This window comes from Leucopleurus acutus (assembly GCF_964270905.1).
Source record: "Leucopleurus acutus genome assembly, chromosome: 12".
NCBI classification, from domain to species: Eukaryota; Metazoa; Chordata; class Mammalia; order Artiodactyla; family Delphinidae; genus Leucopleurus; species Leucopleurus acutus.
The window spans coordinates 80,308,869-80,333,329 of NC_139154.1; the positions used below are offsets into that span (position 1 = coordinate 80,308,869).

The 24,461-nt window shown below is 38.4% G+C and overlaps 1 protein-coding gene across 1 annotated transcript; it reads right to left on the reverse strand.

Annotated features, from left to right (window-relative positions):
- Positions 1-845: 845 nt before the first annotated feature.
- On the reverse strand, positions 846-15,121 carry CCT4 (chaperonin containing TCP1 subunit 4). The gene is made up of 14 exons (XM_082852369.1): positions 14,897-15,121; positions 11,219-11,271; positions 10,653-10,742; positions 9,601-9,709; positions 8,798-8,940; positions 7,384-7,505; positions 6,902-7,034; positions 5,758-5,897; positions 4,644-4,740; positions 4,451-4,561; positions 4,228-4,358; positions 3,852-4,086; positions 1,667-1,780; positions 846-1,433 (listed from the first exon to the last, which is right to left on the reverse strand). Exons 1-14 carry the CDS (start codon positions 15,021-15,023, stop codon positions 1,419-1,421), a joined length of 1,620 nt encoding a protein of 539 aa, XP_082708495.1. The 5' UTR covers positions 15,024-15,121; the 3' UTR covers positions 846-1,418.
- Positions 15,122-24,461: the final 9,340 nt, after the last annotated feature.

Here is a 24,461-nt window from a genome sequence, read left to right on the forward strand (position 1 = left end):
CCTGGTCTGGGAAGATCCCACATGCTGCGGAGCAACTAACCCCACGCGCCACAACTAATGAGCTTGCATTCTACAGCCTGTGAGCCACAACTACTGAAGCCCGCATGCTCAGAGCCCGTGCTCCGCAACCAGAAGCCACCACAATTAGAAGCCCGTGCACCACGACGAAGAGTAGCCCCCACTCGCTGCAACTAGAGAAAGCCTGCGTGCAGCAACGAAGACCCAACGCAGCCAAAAATAAAAGTATTTAGTATATACATAATTCAGTTGTTTTATGGTAGCTATAAAATGATTTTTTTAACAGCAAGCTCCTAATACCCACTAAATGATAATCATTGAATTATTAAATTCCAGACTATCCAAAGACTTATCTGAATTTACCATTTACCAAATTAGTCATTTTAATTAACTACCGGAGTTGTCAGACACAACCAAGCTTCAGGCTGGTCTGCTGAAGTTCTTTCTCCAGATGTGAAGGAGCTCCCCCCAGCTGCTTTCATAACACTTTTGTGAAATACACATAAGAAAGATGGTTGAGTGGGATACCAGATTACAGAGGCCCAATTTGTGGTCCACCTTAAGGGTTTGGCCTTCCTCCAAAGGCAATCAAAAGTCATGAAAGCTTTTATAAAGGAGTGCCTGACAAGCTTAAAAAGATCACTAGCTATATATATAGTGTATGCAGAATTGACTGGAAGGTGGCTAAAGCAAGGATGGACACTAGTTAGATTTTACACCACTCATGGTGCAAGACAATGCTTGTTGATCAGGGTAGAGGCAATAAAGATGTTTTAAACCACTGGAAAAAGACTTACTAGTTATGAATCCTTCTTGTACAAGTAAGATCTGCTACATTTTTATTTTTAGAAGGAATCCCAATTAACACAACAGTGGTTATTCTTGGAGAAAGGGATTAGCATGAGAAAGACTTTCATTTTTCACTTTTCTTCTGTATTGTTAACTTTTCAAACAGCATATATATTATTGTAAGCAGGGATTTATCAGGGTGATGAGCATACTGGGCCATTTTTCCTTCTCAATACTTCTGTTAAAAAACTAACCAAAAACTTAAAAGTACCCAGGATTAAGCCCGTAAGGAAGTTAACAGGTAAGTGCGAAGTCTTCTTTCCCTTCCTATACAGATTTCTCAAGAGGATCAGAGGTAACAGAGGTTGTGAGGGCAGGGCAGTGGGGGTAATGCAGGAGCGCAATCAATTAATCTGCCCTTTGAAACCATATTTTTAATGTTTTCATCAAACTGTGTCAATACAATTTGAAGCAAATGCCAGCTGGAAAACCAGGGCCAGAAATTCATAAAGGAAACAATCTTCCAAACAACAAGGAATGCCAAGGTGCTCTTCCACTCCAGCTGTGCTATTAGTGGCCATGATGGTACCAGTCAGCCAGTGTTATCCATGTTACCGACTGTTTACCTGAAAAGAGAAAAACTTAGATTTCAAAACCTGTAAGGACAGAATTTTAAGGATGGAAGATGTTTAAGGTGGTTATCCAAATCTCCCTATTTTAATAGGTGAAAAAAGACTAGAAGTATGAACTGTTTTCACCCAGACTAGCAAACTAACAACATTTACTGCCCCCCACCCCAACGCTTCAAAAATATGCCTTTCTGACCTTGTAGGGAAATTCACGACCTGTATATACTTACCACATCATCAATTTTCAGAATGCTCCGGACAGTTTCAGTTGCTAGAGTCAGTGCACTGACTGAAACCAGCAGAGGCTGGACAACCAGTTCCTCCAGTATGTTGGAAATACCACCCTGCAAACCAGTACAAGTTGCTTTTAGTGTTTGTAACTGATCCGTATCACCAACTACAGTTACCAGTAAACCTCAAGGCCTCTCAAACTTGGTTTTCCCTTAGTCTAGTCAAGAGTCAGATACTCTCTACTAAGCTCTTCTCTACACTGTAGCTTGTATTTCAACTAAAATTTGGAAAAATTGAATTCCAAGCCTAACTCCAAAACAACTCCTTATAAGCATCTTTTAGTTAAAAATACCCTGGCAAAGGGCCTTCCCTGGTGGCGCAGTGGTTAAGAATCTGCCTGCCATTGCAGGGAACATGGGTTCAATCCCCGGTCCAGAAAGATCCCACATGCCGGCCCGTGCACTACAACTACTGAGCCTGCGCTCTAGAGCCTGCGAACCACAACTACTGAGCCCACGTGCTGCAACTGCTCAGGCCCGCGCGCCTAGAACCCATGCTCTGCAATGAAAAGCCACCACAATGAGCCCGCGCACTGCAACAAAGAATAGCCTTCACTCGCCACAACTAGAGAAAGCCCACGTGCAGCAATGAAGACCCAACACAGCCAAAAATAAGTAAATAAAAAATAGGGGCTTCCCTGGTGGCGCAGTAGTTGAGAATCTGCCTGCTAATGCAGGGGACACGGGTTCAAACCCTGGTCTGGGAGGATCCCACATGCCGCAGAGCAACTGGGCCCGTGAGCCACAACTACTGAGCACGCGCGTCTGGAGCCTGTGCTCCGCAACAGGAGAGGCCGCGATAGTGAGAGGCCCGCGCACCGCGATGAAGAGTGGCCACCACTTGCCACAACTAGAGAAAGCCCTCGCACAGAAACGAAGACCCAACGCAGCAAAAATAAATAAACTCCTACCCCCAACATCTTAAAAAAATAAATTTATTAAAATATAAAAAAATAAAGAGTATCCTGGCAAAAATTATGTAGATGATCATAGTTATTAAAAATTATGAGATTTGTTTGCTGTACACCTGAATCACAATATTATAAATCAACTATATTTCAGTTAAAGAAAAAAGTTATAAGATTTTAAATTATCTCATTCCCAATTCTGAATTTGGACATGTCTGCTCTACACCCTGCTTTTACGTCATTCTCACTTCCCACTTTTAGATTCCTACTGCCACTATCCTAGTCACCTTTATCCTAGGATTACTGGTGATGGTCGTAACAGGTGAACCTATCTCCATTCTTCCCTCCTTAAAATACTCTTTTCAGCACCTTAGCCTCTTGGTTAAAAAAACTTTAGTGGCTCCCAACTACTGGAATTAAAACACAAAAAAACACAAACACCCATGCCTGTCTCAACAACTTAAAGGACTCCTCACTCTAGCTTTTATCTGATCTTTCCAATCTTAAAGTCCACTGTATGACCATCATATAACCTCTGCTCTAGACAAAATGAGTAACTTCTTGGTCCCTCTTACCTGTAAACCACTGCTTCCCCATCTGAAACTTTTTCATTCCCTACCAACCAAGGCTGCAGCTTCATGAAACTTTCCCTAACCAGGTAGTGTCCTCCTTTGAGTTCTGTAACCATTCCAAAAATATCATCTTGGATTGTCAATTTTTTTCCATTACATATTATTTGTCATCTCAATAAAAGGAGACATAAAACATTAATACAAAAGGGGAAATTATTATTGTTCTATGTGTTTACCCTATACAACTACACTAGGCTGGTGCTCACAACAGCAGCAATGGTTGACTACACACCAGGCATCTTTGTAAGAACTTTCTAATTAGTAATCTATTTAATCCTCACAGGCCTATGAGGGAACTATTAATAGTCCCTGTTTTTACAACCAAGAAAACTGAAGCACAGACTACGTAACTTGTTAAAAATTGTACAACCATTAAATGGCAGACTTAATGAACAATACTTCTCACTTAAGGCATAAATCTTCATTCTCACTAGATGGCATACATTAATTAACCTGCAGGTCTTATACTTAAATCCAAGGTTAACTCTATTTTTGATTACAAAGCCTTTCATTTGACAATTATGAAGTTTTTAGTATTTTATAATAATCAACATTTTCTGCAGTAACTAAAGATTAAATTATTACCTTTCGGACATTAATGCCTGTAGTTTTTTCTCCTTGGGCATGCCTGTTTCTTAGTTCTGTTACTGTAGAAATGGGATTCAGGCCAGCATTTTCAGCTAGTGTAGATGGAATGACCTCCATAGCATCTGCAAAAGCACGAACGCAGTAGGATTCCATACCACTCAATGTTCGTGAGTATTCAGTTAACCGCAGGGCCAATTCTATTTCTGGAGCACCACCTCCTGCAATAAGAGCCCTGAAATTCACAAATATATTTTTAGCTTATTTTATCCAACAGAAAGCTATTTTTTACAAGTAATAACTTAGTATTTATACCTTAATAATAAAAATACCCAAGTTTTTATGTTCAAAATGTTACACAGTAATTTAATATTACCTCTTCTTCACTAAACAGCGAATAACACATAGGGCATCATGAATGGAACGCTCAGCTTCTTCAATCACCAATTTGTTAGAACCACGAACAACGATTGTAACTGTTTTTCCAGGGCTTGCACAGCCTGTAATCTTTAGTAAACAAACTCCTAATTAGGTATTTGAAGGATTAAAACAAATTAAAAAAAACCAGGCAAATAGAAGCTTAATTTTAATATTGCTACCTTGATCAGTTTGCCAGAACCATTTAAGCTGACCTCCTCAGCTAACTCAGCCGATCCCAGCATGTCAGCAGTGAACTGGTCAATATGAGCAACTGGTTTGGTTCCAATAGTCTGAGAAAAATAGTGGTATACACAAATTGAGAAGTCTGAATAGTGAACATTTTCACACATACAGATACTAAGAATATTTTACCTTACAAATGAATTCAATATCTTCTCTTTCAATATCCTTAACCACCATAATCTTCATTTTGTTCAGGAAATGTAATGCAAGATCACTAAGAGCATCTCTAAAATACAAAATCAGTGATTATGTCAATACTAGGTTAGAAAAAAATTATGCTGTTCAACTCCTTTATTACGGTTTTAGTAATTTTACTGTTCTTTAAATAGCCGATGATTTAAAAAATTATTTGTGAAGGAAGATGCTTTAAACAGCTTACCAAGTTTATGACCTCAAAATTCTTAAATTTCTAATGAATATTTAAAACATATCCCAACGACACCATTTGTAAAACACACAATAAAAATTATTTTTCTTAATACTAAATAAGTATAACTGATAATTAACAATCGATACTTTATGAATTTAGAAATTAAGTATGATGTAATTCAAGACTCCACAAATTTATACACTTTTACACAAATTACCTGCAATGATCCTCCTGACAACCCTTGATACTGAAGGGCAGATATTACTACCCTTGTTTTACAAATAAGCACACTGAGCTTTGAGAACAGTTTATTCAAGGTTACTAGCTATTACATAACTTGTATTTAGAACCAGGTATTCCAACTCTTCATCAAGGTTTCTATATCAAGAGCATCCATAATACTTTCTGGCATAACATATTAATATAGTACATGAGAATATGTCTACCTATTACAAGAAAACACTGAAAACACACAAAAAAGGGATCAGTTCAAACTTTGGAGAATTCTTCCAATCCATTGACTATCCAGCATTCCCCTCAAAAGAACTTCTAAAATTTCAAGGCAAGCTATTGCATGGACCTTTAAATAAATGCCTCTAAAATTTTAGCTAGCTAATAATTTTAGACTAAAGTTACGTTTTTACTTGAGAGTGAGGATCTTGGTCTAGAAGGATAATATATCCCACATTTAAATGATCATAACAGGAAGAGAACTCACTTTAGATCATTTACCAGAATACAATAATATCCTAAAATGCAGATTCATTCCAGATTTCTAGTGGTTTACCCACCTCGAATGTTTCTTAAAAAATTGCTAAAAGGGATCCAAAATCAATTATCATTAAGAGGTGAACAAAATAAATAGCCCCACACCTTAGAATAGACTTCTGTATGAGAAGAACATTACATCCTGTTTTCTTAATTTGCTTCACTAAATTTAGAATATAGGCTCTCTCCTCTCGAAGTACTCGGTCCATCTGGACGTAGTCAGAAACTACTATTTGATTGTCCATCTGTTCAGAAAAAGGACGTATTAATAATTTGCATTTTCAGAGTCCTTAAGCAAAAAAGTGAGACTTTTAATGAAAATATTATGTATAGTATAAATTCAACCAAAATCATACAAGAAATTATAGACACGCACAGAAAAAATTCAGAAAAAGGAGTATACACAAAACTTAACTCAGGTTTTTTACTTTCATCTATACAAATTGCTGTCTTATTTTTTACAAGTACATTTTTGATGATCATAAAACATAAGAATGATTATCCTATTTCGTGAATGTCAGTTCTTTTCATATGAATTTACGCATTACTGAAATATCAATAATTTCAGTTGCAACCTTTTCTCTATGAATTGTTAAAAAAAACTGGTATGCTGAAAGGAACTACGAAGGACAAATACTGTTATACAAAGACCTACAAAACAACGTTTTTATGTGGGTTAAAATCTGGGAAACAAACGACTCAACAGGAAACTTGTATGCCAACACAATGTAAAATGAGAGCAAACCTGAATGAGATGACAAAGATCAACCACTCCTTCAGGGGATGGTACTTATGACTGATAGATATGGGAATAATAAAAAATGGTGGTTTTCGGTGTGTGGGTAATATACTGGTTTTAAAGTTCCATTGTGCAAACATAAAGACAAAAGATCTGCCTGCTAGGGAAGGATGGGTAAAGGTTTCTGTTCTCAGAAAGCTAGAAAGAATCTGGAAAGTCCATTTATACTATCACTTTCACATAACCTATTTTTATTGTTTCATAGACATCCCTATCATTATTTGTCTTCATTTGTGAAGTGAATGCTCAATTTCAGTAAATAGCCAACTGAGATTATAGATTTATCATGTGTGGCATCCAACATTTTCTACTTTTATCTAAATTTTACTAATTATTTTTAGATCCTTGCTTTTTATCACTGGTATCAGCATTTTCTATTTTTATAAAAAGAAAAATTTCATTATTAAAAAGTCAAACACCTAAGGAATCATTTCATTTGGTTTTACTTACATCTGTTTTGGGAGCAGATAAGCAGAACTGAATAAGCCCAATCTTAGCCTTTTCAACCCTGGTTATACCAGAATTTGCCACCTTTTGAGTAAGAACCAGACCTTCCACCAACTCACAGTCATCAATTGTCCCACTAAGAAAAAAGAAAACGAAATAGTTATGAAGGGGCGGAAGTCTTCAAGTTTAATAGATTGCTAACAGATTAAAAATCATCAGTCTGATAAAATGTGCTTCAGCCTCACTCACATTTATTAGTGCCCCATTCCTGAACCTCTCCAATCACACCACTGCCCTGCCATCATTAGGGAATATAAATAAATTCTTGAAATTCCCACATTAACACAAGTTGTCATGAAAACAAAACAACCAAATGTATGTGACTTTCACCTATGTACTTTTCATTTAACTTATTTATTTTTGGCAAGAGCTTATGTTTACTTTCAAAATTAATTTTTATTAAAGTTATAATTAGAGATGCTTACCCAAGTTTCTTAACTATTTTAACATCTCTAAGATCTACACTAGTAGCTGTGGCTGGGTCAATCACTTTCATCACTGCATTTACAGTCATTGGAGAAAGGAGACTTGAATATTGAGAGACAACCTAGAATTATTAAAAAAGAAAATAAAGTCAGTGTCGTAACACAAAAAGTCCTAGTTTTTTAATGATAAAGGTATTCAAGAAGTAATCTCAATCATTTTTTTGGCTGGGGTGGAGAGCATATGAGAAAACATTCCATATAAACTGTCTTTTCCACTCAGGTTTGTCAGTCACCATATAAAAACATATGCCTGTGTTCCTCTTTTATTAATATAGTAGTCAGGACTGACTAGATTACTAGTAATTCTACAGGAAATCCAAAAGAACAAGTTAATTTTCTGCTGAGGTTTCCTATCTAAAATGAATTTATGATCAGATGTTATATATGTGCACCCCTATTACTGAGGGGCTGACAAAAATAGCTAATGGTTAACATTTATTGAGCACGTATTATATGTCAGGCAGTGGTTTTAGCACTGTACATTCATATATTCATTCAACCTTCAGACGAAAAACCTGAAACAGCTTAATTAAGTGGAGCCAGCATTAAACCCAAGCAGTCTAGGTTCTATGACCAATGCTTGTAACCACTATGATATTCTGTCTATATTAGTTCTGGGGACATTTATCAATAATATTACTTAATATCACTAATACTATCTAGCTTTCCATTTAATATATAAATAATGCTGATGAAAAGGAAAAAGAATGGGGTGGGGGTGTGACACACAACATAACAGAAAACAGGTGACATGAGTTCCCAAGAAATTTAAACTTACATCACTTCTTTAAGTTTGGTAAGAAAAGCAGCATAGATATTAGTAAGAGATGGACCATGATGGGCAGCCCTATCTTGGGTTCAAATCACAGCTCTACCTCTTATTAGTGGGTCTTGGGTAAGTTATATAACTTCACTAGACCTCTTTTCCCATCTTTAAAATGAAGATACTACAACTTACCTGAAAGCCTTGAAGGAGTAAATTTTACTTGAACTAATTCAGTTACACAAATTAGGTACCTATTCACTCTTGAGAGTTAACATTTATGAACTGTACAGCATCAAAAATCACAGTGTAGGGACTTCCCTGGTGGCGCAGTGGTTAACTGAGCCCACGTGCTGCAACTATTGAAGCCTACGCGCCTAGAGCCCGCGCTCCTCAACAAGAGAAGCCACCGTAATAAGAAGCCCGCACACTGCAACGAAGAGTAGCCCCTGCTTGCCGCAACTAGAGAAAGCCAGCAGGCAGCAATGACAACCCAACGCAAAATAAATAAATAAAAATAAAAATCACAGTTGTGCTTCTTAATGAACCTTAAACTGTAATTTTACAATGATCCCATAGTGCTTGTCTCACCTTTGAGTTCAATGAAGTGGCTGCACTATTTAACAAAGTTTCTCTGTCACTCAGTTCCACAGGTCGAGACATGTCAGTCAAGATTTCAATACCCTTTTCCAAAGCCTTCTGGAATGACTCAGAAATGATGGTGGGATGAATCCCTGCCATTTGTGAAAGGTGAGTTATTTAATTGTAACAGATAAACTTCATATTTGATATGACTTAAAATTTCTCTGTTCATTAAAATTTCAAAGTAGTCATAAATTTTAAATTAATCTTAAATAATAATGGTTTGAATAACCTTAACCACTAATATGTCTAATATTTTTTAAATTTCCATTTAATTTGGAATAGATCAATTACATACTCCTATGATATTTAAGACTAAAACCGATTTTTCACTTTTCAAAACTCTACAAATCTACATAATAATTAGAATAAGTGACTGGCGAGTCACTATGACATTTAGGCACCATTTACCAAAGCAGGAACCCATACTTTTTCTCCTAAATCACAGTTCTCATTTATATTTTAAGTTTAGTACACCACCAACCAGTCATTTTTGAAAAGGAAAATTTTATCAAGTTCCATTCAAAAGGAAACCTAGCCAAAACAAAAACAAATAAGAACAAACAACACCCCCCAAACCAAACCCAGAAGCAAAAAGAAAAAAATTTCTAATTCATATGGTAAATATACCAAAATTTAATCTAAAAATTCCTGCTTAAAAAATTCTGCTCCAAATTAAATTGTAAATCTCATATTACTTAATATTTTTTTGCCTTTATTCAGTAATAAAGCATGTCCTATGTTCTACCCACCTTTCTGAAGAAGCTTGGTACAGGAATCTAAGAGAGAGCCAGCAATAATGACCACTGATGTCGTGCCATCTCCTGCTTCTATATCCTGAGCCTTAGATAGCTCCACCAGCTAAGTGAACAGAACATGTCAAATTGCTCAATGAGAACTATGAGAACCCAGTAACATCTAATTCAAATATAACATCAATGACCTTCACCATGAGGTTCACATATAGAATTTGATTATTATCAAAACTGTAAGATTCAATATACTTGACTTCTGATTCGCTGTCCACCTTGGTCTCATTTAAAAATGACGACCTATATAGTTGTGGCATGAAAAATTCTACTTACATACTTTCTAACAAGCTATATTATGATTTCCAGTTCAGACTAAGGGTTGTAAATTTTTTCTTCCCAGTACTTAAGAGAACTATGGGTACCCTGTAGACTCAGAAGCTATGAAATGCAGCATTCAGATGAGAGAATATTGTCAGTTTGAAATCCCTGGCCAAGTTAATCTAAACTGACCCTGCATGAAGCATAGTCTGATTCATTTTCAGTCATCTTTAACTAATTAAAAGAGACTTTTTAACAGATAGGAACTTCTAAGGAATTTGTTTTTGCTGAAATGGTGACTTCTCACTTGACACTGCAATCACTATTATGATCTGTAGTTGAATTAGAAACTGTTTTTAAAAATAAATGTCAGTGCAAGTTTAAACACAAGATTTATTTTGCAAACAATTAAAATGATTTTGCTCTCTTTCAGTTAACACCCATGGAACTAATAATTTGTACAATTTCATGTTTTTCTCCCTTCCTCATATGTGTGGCACACTGCTGTGAACAAAGACAAGGAGTCATGTTTTATTACAACTTGCAATGGAGAATATAATGCTAGACATACAATGTATCCTAAAAATATGCCTGTTTAGCATATAAAAGGAAAAATTTTCACCATGTTTTAAGCAATATCATGTGATCAAATAAGAAAAATTTAACTGTTTACCAAATATCAAACAATACACTTAAAAAACCCCACAAAACCCTCACCTAAAAATTATACTTACCATTCTGGCTGCTGGATGTAACACCTGCATTTGTTTCAGAATGGTGGCACCATCATTTGTAATGGTCACATCACCTTTTCCATCTTGAATCTACAAAGTTTGGTTTTTTTAAAAGAAAGTTATATTTCAAAAATTTTGTTTTCTTCATCCAGTATTGATGTGAAATCCTAAAAGCTCTACTAATTTGAACACTTCTTGTACAGAAGTTAACTTATGTTTGCATAGTGCTTAACTTCAAATTGTTTTCCCTTACATTGGTAGAATGATTTAAGAATACACAGTAATATTCCAGCTTTGCAAATGAAATAGCTGGGTTTTTTCCTACATAAAAGTGAAGGAACTGAGACACCAAAAAAGGGATAGAAACGATATTATAAAGAATCATTATCATAAATAAAATATGAATTATAGTTAGGTCCCATTCATCCCAAAGTAATCTATCCCTTTCTGAACTCTCAAAGCCTTTCTAACACTTTACTTTTTAAACAGCACGTCTTAACCCTCTATAGAGCGCTTGCAGTATGAACAGCAGCACTCAGTAAGTAATGAATGATTGAGCCTTTCACCATTTTATCCATTCCTTTCGGTCCAAGGCTTGTTCTAATAGCATCAGCAACGGCTGTAAACAGAAAAAAAAAATAAATCAAGACCCTTTAAAGAGCATTTCTACCCTCAAATAATCATTTTGGACTTATTAGAATATGGTGGACAATTCACCATGTTCACTAAAGAAAATTCAATGTCTAATAATAATCTACTGGAAACAGTAATTATTTTACTCCTTTAATTGTATGACGCTTCACTTTTTGTTGATAAAATCACTATACATAGCACTTGTACTCTGCATGTGGTAAAATAAATTTTGAGGGTTCACCTAATCTTCCTTTAAGTATCAAAATGGTATAACCTACTTATGCGCTCTGAATGAGAACTATATTATTTTCTCCATTCCTTAAAACAAGCCGCGATAATAGGACAACTATATAATTTGCTTATTTGTTTACTCTGTCTCTCCCAACTATAGTATAATTTCTGAGGGCAAAGACTTTTGTTTACTAATGTGAAGCTGGTATATGGATGGACCACAGTTTAAAAAACAGTAACAAAAACCCTCTTTGAACCCAAAACCAAATCAAACAAAAACCCCACAAAAAAACAAAACCTCAAAACCTTAACTAAAAAACCAAATCTAAAATCATAGTATTTTTAAAATTTTTTATTTATTTAAAAAATTTTGGCCACACCGTGTGGCATGCAGGATCTTAGTTGTCTGAGCAGGGATTGAACCTGCGCTCCCTGCAGTGGGAGCACAGAATCTTAACCACTGGACCATCAGGGAAGCCCCTAAAATCATAGTCTTTATACATCATTACTATGTTATGAACCATCTCTGGACATATAGTCTACCACTTCATTCTTCTTATTACTTGTCCACGAGCATGTTTCTATTTTATTGATCCACTTATTATTTTCTAAGAGAAATTGTAATTGATGTACTTGATCCCCTTTACTGCGACAGGTCCAGGACAAACGATTAAATCTCCCCACCCTTTTTTAAAAAAAGATTTAATTTTATTTATTTTTTGCTACTTTGGGTTTTCATCGCTGCGCATGGGGTTCTCTAGTTGTGGCGAGCGGGCGCCACACTTTGTTGTGGTGCGCGGGCTTCTTGTTGTGGTGGCTTCTCTTTGTTGTGGCGCGTGGGCTCTAGGTACGTGGGCTCAGTAGCTGTGGCACGCAGGCTTAGTTGCTCCGCAGAATGTGGGATCTTTCCAGACCAGGGATTCAACCCATGTCCCCTGCACTGGCAGGTGGATTCTTAACCACTGCACCACCAGGGAAGTCTGCCTTCCCCTTTCTCATATACCATTTCACCCCATATACAAAGGGCTAAGATAGTGCCCTATTGTTGTATACTCCACAACTAGCATAATGCTTCCCCTTCATTGTATAAACAACGCATAATCTGGACTTCCCTGGTGGTGCAGTGGTAAAGAAGCCCGCACACCCTAGAGCCTGCTCACCGCAACTACTGAAGCCCGCGCGCCTAGAGCTCGTGCTCTGCAACAAAGACAAGCCACCGCAATGAGAAGCCTGCTCAATGCAATGACGAGTAGCCCTGGCTCGCTGCAACTAGAGAAAAGCCAGAAAAGCCTGCGCACAGCAAGGAAGACCTAATGCATCCAAAACAAAAAATAATAGTAATAATTAAAAAAATACATAATCTTAGGGTAAGAGAAAATATTTGGTATAGTTTAAGAATTATATTCTACTTAATTATTTCATAATTTGGGGCTGCATTTCCTAATTATTCAGCCATCCTTACCCTTTCAGGTGATTTTAGCGGACCCACATGGCCACAATTCTACAAGCAGACCAATTCATTTTAAGAATGCGCCCTTATATTCATCTATGTGAAGACTCTAGAAAGACACATTGTGCAAAAAATAAAAAAAATTCTAGACTGATTACCTCTCTGAAAGTGTTTGAAGTTTAACACACTGTGTAGTAGTACACAATTATATGTTAAATGACTTGTGCTGAATAGTACTAAACGACCACTACTACTTTTGTGTGTGTGGTTTTGATATCATCAACCAATGGTACTTAATATACTTTTTGGTTATTAGCAAAATAAAAAACTGGCTCCATGAATTACGCTAAAGATGCATCTGGCAAAAGCTTTTCTCAACCAGTTTGTAGGGTTTTGCCTGACTTGGACAGACTACGAGTGGCCCTTAGTTCCACAAGCTCTCCTCACTTAAGATATAAGGGTCATGTTTATAGGTAAATAGATGGCCTTTTCTTCCTATATGCATACCTCCCTCGTCCAGTTTTAATTCTCTGTGCACTGATGTTTCAAAAGCTACCAAAGTAAACGTCCCATCTTGTATCCTCCTTGTTTGTTGAAAATCTACCATATTATATAGCATTCTTGCCCACCCCCCTCCAACAGCCCCAGAATTTATCTAACATCTTGTTTCTAATGTAATAAATCTAAGTTTCAACTATGCTCCCTAGATAACGATCCACCAACTTTTATTTCCAGGTAAATATTCTCTCTTGAACTTCCAAATGACTCCTAAATTTACCCATCTGGTCATTCTGACCTCCTCAACTCATTTAGGCTCAAACGAGAACCTATTCTTTCTTCTTCCACCATCCTCCCTTCAGCGTACCTGCTTCTTTCAGCAGCAGCATCACACCCTCAGTCACCTAGACAAATAACCTCAAATATTTGTAAGGCTGTACTTTGTATACATCTGGCTCTTCATATGCTTTCTCATTTAATCCTCACAGCAACCCTCCAAATTAGGTACTATCTCACTACACTGAAGAACAATCTGTAGCTGCGCGAGTTGTTTTAAAACCCTTTCCAAGACACCAGGCCCTTCCAGATTCGGACCGACTTTACCTTTCCGATCTCACCTCTCATTTCTTCATGCACCTTATGCTCTAACCCGAATGAAATACTCACTGTAGCAAATACACATAACGGCAAGATCTCTAAGCATTTGTTCTCACTTTTCCTTCCAGACTCTTCCACCTCAACCCGACTTATCTTAATCCTCACAACTCCCTTTTTGAAAAAAAGGGCAACTTTCCCTCCCCGATTTTGTAAGTAAGGAAACCTTGGTTAAAGGTCACAAAGCCACGAAGTAACGTAACTGAATGAAACCCAGGACTTCTTAAATTCCACCAAAGGCCAAACTGTTCTCTATTTGCTCGTTGCACGTGCAGAGAGGACATCAAAGCACAATGCGGCCTCATAATTATTCTCAAACAAGATGGGTCGGTTGGTTCCCCACATCCCAGTACAATGGGCCCCGCCCCAATCTAAGGCGCAGAGAGTGTACCCGAATTCGTTTCAATAGCTGTACCGAAAGAAGCTTTTTAGTAAGAACAAGAAAACTGAAAAGTATTGTTCAAATATTCTACCAGTGGACCGCTGCATGCGTGCCTCGGCCTCTTTCTTAAATAGGATGAATGAATGCAGCACGGCCCGACAAGAAAAATTATGGGCGTCTAAGACGCAGAATAGGGCAAGTCCAAAGGTCTCCATACTCGGGGTCGGAAATCATGGGCAGAGAACAGACAGGAGGATCCCTGCACTGAGCTTATTCTATGGGAGGCCCACAGGGGATCATCCGAAGGAACAGAAAACGAATCATGCCCATCCAAGACTGGGAGTGAGAATGCACAGCTAAGCCCGGAGGGCCACGGCTTACGCCGGGCAGCGATACCTTTGGCCGCGGAGATGTTGCTGAAGCGGATCTGGGCCGGCTTATCGCGGTCCTGATAGGCGCTCTTCCCGCGGCCGCCGGCAGCCCCGGCGGGCGGCCCGCTCCGGGTGACTATGTTTTCCGGCATGGCAAGCTTGGACGGGTCTGCGTGAGCTCTGGAAGGACGGATGGACGCGGATTCCGGCTGGCCCGGGACTAACGGTAAGCACCCACCGCCTTCTCGAAGCTTCCGGAAAACTACGCCGGCGCCGGGAGGAGGAGGCGGGGAAAGGGGCCTCCCTGGAGGCCCGGCGCCGCCGTGACGTAGAAGGCTGCCCGCTGCATGCCGGGTGCGGGGGTCGCGCCGCGGATCTTGGGGCTGTTGGGAGCTGTTGGCCTGCGGCCCAGTGGGCGGTGGGCGGGCTACTGGGAGGCAAAAAGGACTACCTGCGATTGAATAAGGCTGGAGTTGGGACATCTCATCTCCTTGGCCCTGAGGTCCCTTCTGTTAACTCAAGCTGGACCTGTCCGCTAGGTGTTGTAGCAGCCGGGAGTTACTCCTGGGTAGGTGGGGCAGGGCTGAGTCGGTTTTTACTGGCGGTAGACGTGTATTTTATTCAGTTTTATATATTTTGAAAGCGAGTTGCAAGAGAGGTTGGAAGGGGTGACTTCTTTTCCCCCCTTTCTTGTTTTAATTGAGGTATAGTTGATTTACAACATTGTATTAGTCTCAGGTGTACAACTCAGTGATTAAAAATTTTCATGGATTATACTCCGTTTAAAGTTATTATAGGGAATTCCCTGGTGTTCCAGTGGTTAGGACGCAGTGCTTCCACTTGAGGGGGCACGGGTTACATTCCTATTCTGGGAACTGAGAACCTGCAAGCCGTGTGGCGCAGACCAAAAAAACAAAAAAACTAATTATAAAATATTGACTATATTTCCTGGGCTGTACAATACATATATCCCTGTAGCTTATTTATCTTATATGTCCTAGCTTCTGCCTCTTAATCCCCTATCCCTGTTTTGCGTCTCCCACCCTTCCCTGTCTCCACTGGTAAACACTAGTTTGTTTTTTTTTTTTTTTTTAAATATTTATTTATTTATTTTTGGCTGTGTTGGGTCTTCGTTTCTGTGCGAGGGCTTTCTCTAGTTGCAGCAAGCGGGGGCCACTCTTCGCGGTGCGCGGGCCTCTCACTATCGCGGCCTCTCTTGTTGAGGAGCACAGGCTCCAGACGCTCAGGCTCAGTAGTTGTGGCTCACGGGCCTAGTTGCTTCGCGGCATGTGGGATCTTCCCAGACCAGGGCTCAAACCCGTGTCCCTTGCATTGGCAGGGAGATTCTCAACCACTGCGCCACCAGGGAAGCCCACTAGTTTTTTTAAATTATGTATCTGTGAGTCTGTTTTTCTTGTTACATTCATTCATTTGTTTCAGTTTTTAGATTCCACATATAAATGATAACATATAGTATTTGTCTTTCTCTGACTCATTTCACTTAGCATAATATCCTCTAGGTCCAATGCATGTTGTTGCAGATGGCAGAATTTCATTCTTTCTATGGCTGGGTAGTATTCCATTGTGTGTATATACCACATCTTCCTAATCCATTCATCTGTTGATGGACACTTACGTTGGTTGCTTCCATATATATATATATATATATATATTTTTTTTTTTTAAAGAACATTTATTTTATTTTATTTTGGCTATGTTGGGTCTTCGTTGCTGCACGCGGGCTTTCTCTAGTTGCGGGAGCTGGGGCTACTCTTCATTGCGGTGCGCCGGCTTCCATTGCGGTGGCTTCTCTTGTTGCGGAGCACGGGCTCTAGGTGCGTGGGCTTCTGGGCGTCCGTAGTTGTGGCTCATGGGCTCTAGAGCGCAGACTCAGTAGTTGTGGCACACCTTGTTTGCTCCGCGGCATGTGGGATCTTCCCGGACCAGGGCTCGAACCTGTGTCCCCTGCATTGGCAGGCGGATTCTTAAGCACTGTGCCACCAGGGAAGCCCGATATCTTGACTAATGTAAATAATGCTGCTATGAACATTGGGGTGCATGTATCTTTTGGAATTAGTGTTTTCATTTTCTTCAGATACATGCGGAGAAATGGAATTGCTGAGTCATGTGGTAGTTCTATTCTTTTGAGAAACCTCAATGCAGTCTTCCACAGTGGCTGCACCAGTTTACATTCCCAACAACATGCCTGCCAATATTTTTATTCTTTTTGATGCTAGCCATTCTGACAGGTGTGAGGTGATACCTCATTGTGGGTTTTTTTTGGGTTTTTTTTGCGGTACGCGGGCCTCTTACTGTTGTGGCCTCTCCCGTTGCGGAGCACAAGCTCCGGACGCCTAGGCTCAGCGGCCATGGTTCATGGGTCCAGCCACTCCGCGGCATGTGGGATCTTCCCGGACCGGGGCACGAACCCGTATCTCCTGCATTGGCAGGCGGACTCTCAACCACTGCGCCACCAGGGAAGCCCTCATTGTGGTTTTGATTTGCATTTCTTTGATGATTTGCGATGTTGAGCATCTTTTCACAAGAAGAATGTCCTCTATTCAGGTCTTCCGCCCATTTTTTAATTGGGTTCCTTTTTTTTTTTGGTACTGAATTGTATGAGCCGTTTATATTATAATTTTTTATATTAACCCCATATTGGTCATATCATATCATTTGCAAATATTTTCTTCCGTTCAATAGATCGTCTTTTCATTTTGTCAATGGTTTCCTTTGCTGTGCAAAAAAGCTTTTAAGTTTAATTAGGTCCCATTTGTTTATTTTTGCTTTTGTTTCCTTGTGACTGCTTTTCTTTGATTTAGATGTTGGAGTTGGTTGTTGAATATTGATTGATACTAGGTGGTAGTTAGAAATTTAAATATACACTGGTTAAATACCAGAGAATCTTAAAAGTTTTGGACCTGTGATTGCCTACCAAATCAGGACTGCCTGTCCAGTTAGTACAGTGCCTTAGTTTTACAGTATTTTCTACTGCATAACATAGCCACTGACTCTTAGGGAGCCTGAACATTTTCATAACAATCATTTAGTTCAGTTATGTGCTAGTTGCAGTGCTAAACCCTTTACACGTTTCATCTCATTTAATACTCTCAACAATCCTATGAAGTAGGTGTCTATCTTTTTTTGGTAGGAGATAAGGGAACAAAGCACAGAGAGAACTGAAGCCCAAGGTAAACCTGTAAATAGATGGAAGAAGTATTCCAATAGAGCAACGACTTCAGAGGTCATGAGCTAAACTGCTGGGCTTTTTTTACTTCTATATTTTAATATGAAAATAACGCAGGTGAGGTTCTTTCGATATTTGTTCACAAATAGTTACTTAGCATCCATAAAATGATGGATGCCTGGGATAAGTTCAAGGACAATTGTTCATAGTACTTAATCCTGTGATCTTTAGGAGCTTATACACTCACTCAGGTTACTGGCCGTAGAAGATGAAGCTTCTTAGGTGCTCTGAGATCCGTAAGTCTAGGGCTGATTTCTCTTTAAAGGAGCAGATTACTTCTATGCAGCCCACAAACATGCTATGATTATTTGTTAAAACAACTGGTGTAGTATGATGGAAACAAGTGTGATGATGATGGAAATAGCATTAATTTGGGGGCTCAAAGTTCTGGCTTGAGTTCCACTTCCGCTATGTATTAGCTATGTAATCTTGGGTGAGTCATTTAAGTTCTTTGGGTCTCATTTTCCTCATCTATAAAATAGGAGGGTTGAATTAGATGGCTTCTAAAGGCTTATTAAACTACTAGTTTTATTAGTGTGAGGAATAGACCTGTCAGCCAGAAAGGACAAAGCAGAATTTGGAAGATGCCATTATTGGCTTTTGGGGACAGTCTCCATAGGTATGACAATTGCTTTAATTAGCTGAGAGGTTTCAAGTTATAAATACATATTTTTCTTTTTCTGTGACAGCTGATATTGGAATTATTTTTTTTCCTAGGATTAAGCAATAATAAATGCTGAACATTTGATTGCTTAAAAGTATTGGTGTACACTAATTCTCTATTAGAATGGAATTTCAATAAGTATTAAAACATACAACTTTTGTAGGATACTTTATAGATACAAAGCACTGTTGCTAGTGAAGGATAGACATGTTGGAAAAATTCCTATTGTATCAGATCCAAGCATAGTTAAGACATATGTGGGAATGTTGGCAATAACAGTAGCCTTATAGAAGTTCTCTAATGATTTGTAAAATAGTTTTTATAAAACAATAATATTTGGCCAACCATCCAATTGAGGGTTCTCCTCTCTAGGATGGATGCTGAACCATGTGCTAAGCCCTCAATAATAAGACCAAGCCAGGCACCATTTTGGATTGGAAAAGGAGGTAGGAATGTGTTTAACTTTTCTCTCTTAGGTTTTCACTCCATCTCAAAGACATTTTTTTTTTTTTTTGCGGTATGTGGGCCTCTCACTGTCGTGGCCTCTCCCGTTGCAGAGCACAGGCTCCGGACACGCAGGCTCAGTGGCCATGGCTCACGGGCCCAACTGCTCCGTGGCATGTGGGATCCTCCCGGACCGGGACACGAACCTGCATCCCCTGCATCGGCAGGTGGACTCTCAACCACTGCGCCACCAGGGAAGCCCCTCAAAGACAATTTTTAATTGTTATTTTTTATCCATATTTCTTCTCTTCCGAATCAGTTTATATTGTTGAGACCACCATTAAGCTCTGTTTTCCTAAACCGTATTGTTTGCATCATTCTTTTTAAAAGTTTGGCTTGCAATATGTTAACATGAAGCAGGGGCCTGTTTTCCTTAAATACATTTTGATTTTTCTAATTTTCTCTGAAAGGTTTCTAGTTCACATTTTTATCACTTTCTAACCCTCCCAGTTATAAGATTTCTATCTGAAAATGGGAGAAGGAAAAACCAAAGGGGGGTGCTGGAAAACTTAGAAGTTTTGTGATCTATTATAAGTAAACAAGTAACCAGATGTCCTATCTAAAAACAGAAATAAACTAATATTTAATTATTGTAGTACTATCCAGAGCCATAGAAGTTGCAAATTTGTGGACAAAATTGATGACTGTTATTTTGGAGGTCTAGGGTGTGGAGGGACACAACACAAAAAGAGAGGCAGCAGACACTAGATACCTCCTGATGGAACACGAAACAAGCTGAACCTGAGTCTAATCAAGTTCCTAGATCTAACTACTAATTTACAGATTTGTAGGACATATAAGGATAGAAGAATATATTTTTAAAAAATGATATCATGAGGGTATAATCAATAAAATCTAAATTGTGGGAAACTCAGTAGGACAAATGACCTACAAATGAATTGCAAGAAAATGAAAACAAAAAACAATGAAGTTGGAAGGGGAACCTATAGGTAATTGCATTTGGCTGGCTAATCAACTACTTAAATATTCAGACAAACAGTTAAAAAATATGAAGTTTGTAAGACTATCAGAAATTTGAATACTGATTGATATTCAATGATTGATTATTAAGAAAGTATTTTTTAATTAGAATATGGAAAAATGTATTATGGTGTTTTTAAGAGCTTTTAAGAGAAGCATACTGAAATATTTACAGATAAACTGCTATGATATCTGGGATTTTCCAAATAAAAGAGAAGGGTGAAGTGGATGGGAGTAGAAAGGAAACAAGATAGGCAGTGTGTTGGTATTCTTTGAAGTTGGTGATGGGGCCATGGGAGCTCATTATACTATTGTTTTTACTTTTTATGTGTTTGAAATTTTCCATGAGAAAATGTTTTTTAAAAATGTTTGGCTGTTCAAAAAGAAAACAAGACTAGATTTCTCCATGTATTTTCCATCTTTCTAAATTCAATCCCATTTAAATCTTTGAGTCTGAATTTGAATTAAAAATACTTTAAAATGCAGAATGAGAGTTTTGTTCTGTGGCAGTTTCATTCCAAATGCTTGCTGTGATAGTCATCTTGATTAACACAGCTCATTAAAGGATAAAATAACACACAAGATACATAGAGAGGTAGCCCACAAATAAATGAGCACCCGTATGCTCTGAACCATCATCTACTCTGTCACCTAAACCAGAAACCTGGGAGTCATTCCTTTCCCTCTCCCCTCATCCAAACCCTGCTAATTTTACCTCCTTTATGTCAAAAATCCATCTCATATTCTCCATCCTAAGTGCAGCTCCCTTAGATCAGACCCACATCATCATCAATTTGATTACTGTGATAGTCTAGCTTTTGGCCTCCCTTGCTCCTTCCGTTCGTTGCCACACCACTACCACAAAGCTCAAATCTGATCTTGTTATTACTCTTCTGCTTAAAACCTTTCAGTGACTCTTCAAGGACCAGATATAAAAATCAGCATTACATGGAAACTTTCCATCTCTATGACTGAGGCCCTGTCTATCTTTCCAGGTTTATTATCCTAGGATCCTGGTTCCACTTTGCTAGTGTAGGGGCGGAAGCTATATCTTTTTCTTTCTACCCTTCTAGGTGCTTGGCTGGGGCTCTGTAACAAAAGATAGATGACAGAAAAGCATACAGATTTATTTAATGTAAGTTTTATGTGGCAGGAGAGCCTTGATAAGGAAATTAAGACTTTGAAGAAGTGGTTAAAACTGCGTGTTGCTGTGATTTGATGAAGAGTGGAAAGTTGTGGGAAAATGTGATGGGACAAAGGATATGAGCTAAGGGTAGTCAACTGGGAAAACTTAGTAAAGCCTGTTCTTCTCTCTGTCTTTGGAGGTAAGAATGCTCTGGGTATAGGGAGGGTACCTCTCATATGAGGGTCTTATGACCTGCTTCAGGGAGAAGGGGGAAGTCAGAGAATCCTTGCACCTGTCGTTTCTCAGTTTCCTTCAAATATTCAGTATGCCAAGATGCCATATTTTGGGGTAGTGTGTCCTGAATCCTACCATTACACTATGGGGTTCCTAGTGTACCTCAACACACCACTATGTTTTGTGCTTGCATGTATAGGGACGTGCTATTTCACCCGCAACATACCTGGCTATTCACATTAAGCCTTTCTTTGACTGATTCAAACTGAGTTAATAATTATTTTCTTTCTTTCTCCACCAATTCTGATAGCAACTTCTAGGCACTAAGTAGTAACAACCCTTAGTTCATTACATTTAAATAATTTATTGATACAGAGGAGGAAAAAATAATTTTCCCTCCCACTTTTCTGTTCTGGCTGGGACCCCTGTATCAAAAGACAGATTAATGAGAAAAACAGAGGTTTATTAACGTGTATACCTCATGTATACATGTGACATACCCAGGGAAAAATGAGTAACTCAAAGCAGTGGCTTAGAACTCCTGTTTATATACCATCTTCAGCCAAAGACAAAGGAAAGGACCATGTCCAGGAGCTCATTTATGGAGAGATGACAGGGAAAAGCATGGTAAACAAGAGTAAGTTATCGCAGATTTAAGTCGGTGCATTCTCCATTGATAAGGGTCTAAAGTTGTCTTCTGGGATTGGTTTTTGTACTTTCTGGTAGACAGGGAAGGAGGGACACCTTTGAAAATGTATGTCCTGTTTTTAGGTGAATAGGAGAAGGGCTGTGAGCTTTCCTTGTATCTGCTTATTCTCAGTTGTCTTCAGCTCAAAAGAATCCTTATGCCAACGTGGTATACTTTGGGGTGGCATATTCTGCTACCCTTCATTTACATATTATTTTCCTTTACCAGAATGTAAGATTTTAGAGCAGAGTGTCTTATTCATTCTGTATCCCCTGGAGCCTAGCAGAATGATTGGCACAAAGCTCTCAACCAATATCTGTTGAGTGGAGAGTGAATGGAGATTAAAGTAGAACTGGAAAAGGCAGAGGAGAGACAGGGAGCAAGGAGAGTTTATTGCAAAACTTAGGGCCCCCTGTATTTCCACATTATTTCAGTTCACATTTTAAATTTTAACATTTTGCAGAGCTGGAAAATCTTATAAAAACATGTATTGCTGGCCTGAGACCAAACAGCCTGTAAGCCATAATAGGAGCAGTTTAATAGGGGAAGCGACTAGTTGCTTAATGAAACTTAGAATGGGAACCTATCTGACCACAATGAAAAGGAAACCTGTTTAGCAGAAGGGCCACTAGTTAGATGCTTATAATTTCCTTTGAGCCAAGGCTCAGGGTATTTTCCTTGCTGTTGTCTCACAGCAATTAGGCAATTCTTTTAATAGGCCTGCGTCCAGGTTTATCATCTGCGAAACAGGTTGTGTTTTGAAATTTAATAAAATAAAGCTTGTGCTTTGATCCTTTTGTTTGAAACGCATTCTAAAAATGCGGCTGTTACCAGCCTTGAACAGTTACATTGGCAATAGCAGCCCCTGGTGGCACAGGGATGATTTTTTTTATTGGTCATCTTGGTGTTTTGGAACTTGTAGGCTCAAGCAGGCCCTGTGTTAAAAAACAAAATTCAACTGAGTAAATGTTAAAGATTTTACTGACTTTATTCAGTGATTCATGAATCAGGCAACATCCAATCTAGCAAGTAGAAAGTAGCTCCAAGGAGCTGTACAAAATGAAAGACTTTTATAGACAGAAGGGAGCGGGAACATGGAAGTTACACTAGACAAAAAAGAAGGTTGGTTATTACAAGGTCACCTTCGTTTAGCGGATGGCAGGGATCTATCAGTTTACCTAACTGGTGTTGATTAGGAGATTCCCAGTTGGTAATTAAGTCTCAGTTTGGTGATGTGGAGCCTAGCGTAAGTGACTCCATTTTGGGCCTCCTTCCTTATTTTTACAAGTGATATGTCCAGGTATAACATACATTGGAATAAAAGTTGAATAATGATAGTGATATGCAGAATTTCCCCCTGCTTCTAATAAAAGAGCAATCTATTTATTGTAAGGATTAATTAGAACTGGGAGTACTAAGAGAGAGTTCTTAGAACCAGTGGAAAACTAGCAGGCTTACAGAAACTTCAGAGGGGTAAATTAACCCCTAGATATTGTAGACTACATTTGGTGTGTACTTGCATTTTGGGGAGAAAATATCTGAGGCCTCTATAAGATTCTGAAAGCATCTAATTTTATCAAAATGGTTATGAAACACTATGTAAGGTGTGTGGCTTTTCTCAGTAATGCAGAACGCATGTTCTTTAAAGCTTTTCATTAAAAGAATTCTGATTTTAGGACACACATCTTTTTTTAAAACTGAAATACAGTTGATTTACAGTATTGTGTTAGTTTCAGGTATATAACAAAGTGATTCAGATATATATATTTATTTTTCCAGATTATTTTCTATTATAGGTTATTATGAGATATTGAATATGGTTCCCTGTGCTATACAGTAAATCTTTGTTGCTTATCTATTTTATGTATAGTAGTTTGTACCTGTTAATCGCATATTCCTAATTTATCTCTCCTTCCTTTCCTCTTTGGTAACCATAAGTTTGTTTTCTATGTCTGTGCGTCTGTTTCTGTTTTGTATATAAGTTCATTTGTATCATTTTTTTTTTTAGATTCACATATAAGCAATACCATATGATATTTGTCTTTCTCTGTCTGGCTTACTTAGTATGATATTCTCTAGGTCCATCTGTGTTGCTGTGAATGGCAATATTTCACTTTTTATGGCTGAGTAATATTCCATTATTCCA